Consider the following 5,730-nt stretch of genomic DNA (forward strand, 5'->3'; position numbering starts at 1 on the left):
CTTATTGCTTCAATATTTCCATCGATTAATTGTTTTTTTCTTGTTAAATTCGCAACTTACATAAATAGCTATTTTTTTGTAATCTATCTATTCTAGAGATTTCCGAGAATATGTAGAATGTCATTGTTTATGAAAAATAAGTTAATAAATTACAATTTTACATAGTTTTTTTGGAAATTGATCGGTGTACGAATACTTTCTACACCCACTGTATGTCTTCATTGTATGCGAGTTACCACACTTCTATAGGAGTAAATATCAGCTGATTGGGAACTGAATGAAAAGGGCGAAATGTGTGACGTTGTACAACAAAGATCGGCACTGTAGGGCGCAGGCTGTGATGGGCAAAATCATATTTCCGAGTTGCGATTACGAATACGATTAGAATCATAATCGTAATCGCATCTTTCCAAGTTGTGATTACGAATACGATTACGACCGTATTTTTAAAGGTTTACAGCCATAGAAATTCTTTACCTCAAGACTGACATCAGATTCGCGTTCCTCACATTAAAAAACTTAGAAAACCATGCTTTCGTCAAAATAAAAGAATTTTAAAAAAGTTATCCTATTTAGGCTCTGCTCTATGGGCACGAATTTTAATTGACGATTTTTCATTTTTGATTTCGACGAATGTATGGTTTTCCAAGTTTTTTGGAGTGATGAACACGAATTTGAAGTCGATTTTGAGGTAAAAAATTTCAATGGCTGTAAATCTTTAAAAATACGGTCGTAATTACAGAAAAGTTTGCGAATACGTAATCGCAGAAAAATGTGCTATTACGATCGTAATCGTATTCGTAATCGCAACTCGGAAAGATGCGATTAAAATCGTAATCGTAATCACAACTCGAAAAGATTCGATTACAATCGTATTCGTATTTGCGATTACGATTTTGTCCATCACTGGGCGCAGGGGACCCATGGTGTCGAGGCTTCCCCCACCCGTAGTAGAGGAGGCTTCCCCCACCACTACCCATCGCTCTCCTCCCGTCCTCGAGTCTCCTCACTCTCTCACCCTACCCTAAGACTTCGCCGAGCTGTCGTCGGCAGTGCTCGGTGTGGTGGGGGAGCGAACGGTCGCGAACAGTCGCGAACAGTCGCAAACCATTGAGCTCTATCCTAACTGGAGTGTGAACTGTGAGAGAGAAGCCGGTCTGCGAGAGATGCACGATGAGTGGTTCCGGTGGTACTATCCTATAGCAAATTTACGTGTGGAGGGAGAACAGACTCCTCTTTGTTTGAATTTCGCGGCACTCTAGGAATTATTTACAGATTAATTATGTACAGATTTGAACTTTATTTCCTTTTTATTTATATATAAAACGATAGAAACATTAATAATAATGACATAATAATGAAATAGTATACATAATTTACATACCATAATTTAGATCATACAAATATATACAATTTGGTATAGAGCTAAATTTTATTATTTGTCACAATTCAATTTATATTGTATTTATCCAATTTTATGCGAAAAAGAATCTGAAAGTAACTCACTCGACGATGCTCAGCGATGCTCGGGTAGGTTATGTTACCGCGTACGTTTGTTCCCCCTCTACAAATAAATTTGCTATAGGATAATACCGGAACCACCCATTTTGCATTTCTCTCGGACCTCCGTCGCCTCTACTTCTTCCTACAGGAGTTCACACTCCAGTTAGGATAGAGCTCAATGCGTACGACAAAGATCGGCACTGTAGAGCGCAAGGGGACCTCCATGGTGTCGAGGCTTTCCCCACCCGTAGTAGGAGAGGCTTCCCCCACCACTACCCACCGCTCTCCTTCCATCCTCAAGTCTCCCCACTCTCTCGCCCTACCTAGGACTTCGCCGAGCTGTCGTCTGCAGTGCTCGGTGTGGTGGGGGAGCGAACGGTCGCGAACTGACGTAGGGACACGGCGCTAATATGAAAGTGGGGGAAAGTGGTTGTTCTATAGGGCGAGCGTGCCGATCGGTGTTGTACGGCGCGACGCAAGCCCGCGCTACGTATCGGTTTTCGTTGAAGATAATGGTCTCCCTTAGGCGGCGCCACTCGCGCTATTCCAGAAGGGACCGCAGTCGCGCACGTGTATCCGCCGAGTAAACGACGCCACGCGGTCAAAGCCGGTATTGTTTGTGTGCGTGCGTTGCTCTCTCTTCATTTCCACACGTGCATCAGGCGTGTTCGCTCGCCGCGTTATGATCGACGCCGCTCAGTACTTTTTCGACTGTTAAAAAGAAAGTACCCGACGAGCAAGTAAATTTCGCGAGTGAGAAGAGGCACGATGCCGGACAAAGTAGCACCGGCCGAGAGACAGGTCTTGAAGGCCGCGAAAACCGTCGACGACGATGCCGTGAAATTGAAAAAAGAGCTAGGCCTGTGGGACGGTGTTGCGATCATCGTCGGTATCATCGTCGGCGCCGGGATCTTCGTTTCACCGAAGGGTGTTCTGAGGAACAGTGGAAGCGTTGGCCAGGCTTTGATCGTGTGGATTTTCTCTGGACTATTGTCGCTTATTGGTGCGCTATGCTACGCGGAACTAGGTAAGTGGTAGAAATCAAGCAGCTGTTTAGTGCGGTGAATGTCGCGAACATTTAATTTAGAATTGCTACGCGTGACACACCGTGCCGAGGTTTCATCATGATCTACAGCGGATCAGAAAACTATTTGCACGTTGTCTTTTTTTCGAGATAAGTGACTGGAAAATGAATAATGGTATAATGGCACGTGTATTATAACGTTTATTATACGCGGGAACGGTATGCCGACTTAAAAACGGCTAATAATTTATTCGAACTAACGCAAAGGAAAATTGAAAATTTCGCATTCGAACAAGGATTAACACTCTAAGGGTCGGCGTAATTAATTTATATTTCTTCATAGTTATTATCAGAGAATGCATTTTTGACATTTCTTTATGCGTACCGTTAATCTCGAGAATTGCTTTTAATTAGTTTAGAAATGTTTGACCTTTTCAAGATAAGAACGATATTTAAGTCATTTTTAGTCGATATTTTTTGTTATCCGCAAGTCCAAAATATGGCACAAATTTTCTGTAGGGTTCACATCGGGGGATTGAAGTAGACTAATAAAGTGTTGGGGGCACGTTATGTAAGAGCGATTCTCTCGTCTCCTTTTCTTTTTTAGCAGTATATTTGGGATCGTTATCTTACTGAAAGTAATATCTTTCTCCCACGTCTAATCTGGCTGTACTTTCATGTGAATTATCTCGCGACAGTTCGAGTGCTTTGCAACTTTCGTTATTCCATCGCTAAATGACAGTTTTTTTTTTTTTTTAATGATAAATTCATAAATGACATTGCGTTTTACTTTCGCTTGTACATTTTATTAATAATTCCATTCTTGTTTTTTTTTTCACGTAGCAAAGTAGGGTAACGAGATATTGGCATGGAATTAGTTTCTGCATTTGTTTCTTTAACGTATAGATAGGCCAGAGATGGGCAAAACCCTAGGCTTCGAATAAATCTAAAGTTTGCCGATATGTTTGTCTCGTTTCTTTCTTTGGAAAATTTTCAAAAGAGGAAACGAGACAAACATATCAGCAAACTTCAGGACATGGAACCTAGATGAAAACTATGTGTTCGTAATTGTCACCGAAGTCCATGTGTATTTTTAAGATATTTCGAATGACTTCACGTTCGTTTCTATTATTTACAGTGGGTGTAGAATGTATTCGACCAACCGATTGTACACCGATCAATTTCCCAAAAGAACTTTTCTGTGAAATTGTGGTTCCTTAAATTCTTTTTTTACAATCAATGATATTCTACGTATTCTTAGAAATCTCTAGAATAGATATAGTATATATAGTATATCCAAACAACAATTACTTCTTTATATAATTTGCGAAATTAACAAGAATATACGTAAAATTGGTAGGAATGTAGAATCAATAAGTATTTTGTACGATTCTTACGACGAACCATTTACAATAGAGTTTGTAACATAAACACAACAGTTTATTGCACCGTACGAATTAGAAAACATTCAATTTCCAGTAAAGTATTAGGTCGTCCGAAAAGTTTCTTTCATTTTATTAATAAGTAATACATGCACAATATTTTATGTCTAATGTTACATTATTGAATTGTGTACGATTCATTTTGCTCCGTTACTGTTACAACATCAACATCTAAGAAATTAGGATGTCTACTTATATAAACACTCCCACACAAAATAATTGAGTGCAAATTACGAATGAAATTTTTGGGACAACCTAACAGTTTTAAAAATGGCTCTAACGGAGAAATGGAAGAAGATCTCACTCCGAATAATATCGACATTTGGGTAATTTAATGTCTAAAAGAGTAGCAGTAATTATAAAATCAAAAGGAAATCCCAAGTATTATATATTTATAAATGAATGTAAATTTCGTTTTTCTTTTGTGAAGTTTTAAAAATTAAACAGTTGTACGAATACTTATTGCTTCTATATTTCTATCGATTTATGTTTTTTCTTGTTAATTTCACAATTGATATAAATAACTGTTTTTCTTTTGCACTGTATCCGTTCTAGAGATTTCCAAGAGTATATAAAATATCATTGTTTATAAAAAAGAAGTTAATAAATTACAATTTCACATAGGTTTTTTTGGAAATTGATCGATGTACGAATACTTTCTACACCCACTGTACGTTTTCTATGATATCGATTGCACTCATGAAATCCGTAAAGGTAATTGAATGCTGAGGGTCATTGGTTCGTATGTAAAGGTCTTCAAGGATTGCGCCAGCTGCTGCTGTATGATGCTTTGGTAAGGCGTCGGCTTTTGGTTGTTTTTTTTTATTGCTTACTCGCATCTTCCCGAGATAGTCACGCTAAATCGATCGACAGACTCTAGGCATTTATAAATAGGATTTTTATTGTTTCTCTCATGACTTGTCGCGACAAGTCGGTGCTCTCTCGTTATCAGCTTCTTCGGTTCCGGTCTGATCACGGCTTACTTTCTAGGCTATCGTTTTTTTTTTTTACTTCGTCATTACTAGACTGCGGATTTTAAGCATTAGAGATGCACAATAATATAGCAGACGCACATAAAATGTATAGAACGTATGTTGAATATATTCTACAATTAACACAATATTCAATTTAATACAGCAATATTCGTGCGAACTTGGAATTAAATTATGTTAGAGATAACGATTTTTTTCACTACTGTAATTACCGCATATTTTCAAGAACATTATCGTGACTTACACGATAAGTGTGTTTTTTCAGTATTTTTGAGTGAAAGATACCTTCAATTATCGGTGTTTCGATAGCATAATTGTATTGCATACCGCGTGCGCAATGCTGTAGCTGTAGACAGACCTCTAAACTCTTGCATCACCTTTTCCCTTCGTTAGGCGACTCAGGTACTCCGACATGAATACGCTTGAACCTTGATTACTAACTCGAACGACAGCTGAACATACAAAAATGGAATCACTTGTAAATTCATTCTGTTAGTATTAATATTACTATATCCACAACATATAGCGTAGAATGTTTCTTCTTTATTGACTAAAATATCATTAGAGTTCGTCAGAATTTAATAATTAATTAGTTTCGTTTGAAATAGTTGAAAAATTTGTTACAACGTTATAAATAGGATATTTTATTATTACTGCGGAGGGATAAGAAGTTTCTATTGTTTTATTAAAAATGTGACACGGATTTTAATTTACATCCACTGAAGAGTAATTGACAAAGTATCGTGATGTTTATCACTGAAATTGTTTG

General features: G+C 37.8%; 1 protein-coding gene across 1 annotated transcript in view; it reads left to right on the plus strand.

The window, feature by feature from the left end:
• Positions 1-2,271: 2,271 nt before the first annotated feature.
• LOC128878540 (large neutral amino acids transporter small subunit 1-like) overlaps positions 2,272-5,730 on the plus strand; it is a 29,418-nt gene continuing 25,959 nt past the window's right edge. Inside the window, exon 1 of the mRNA XM_054126827.1 lies at positions 2,272-2,530. Within this exon, the coding sequence (XP_053982802.1) occupies positions 2,272-2,530 (259 nt within the window). The remainder of the gene's footprint in view (positions 2,531-5,730) is intronic.

This window comes from Hylaeus volcanicus, chromosome 6 (assembly GCF_026283585.1).
Source record: "Hylaeus volcanicus isolate JK05 chromosome 6, UHH_iyHylVolc1.0_haploid, whole genome shotgun sequence".
NCBI classification, from domain to species: Eukaryota; Metazoa; Arthropoda; class Insecta; order Hymenoptera; family Colletidae; genus Hylaeus; species Hylaeus volcanicus.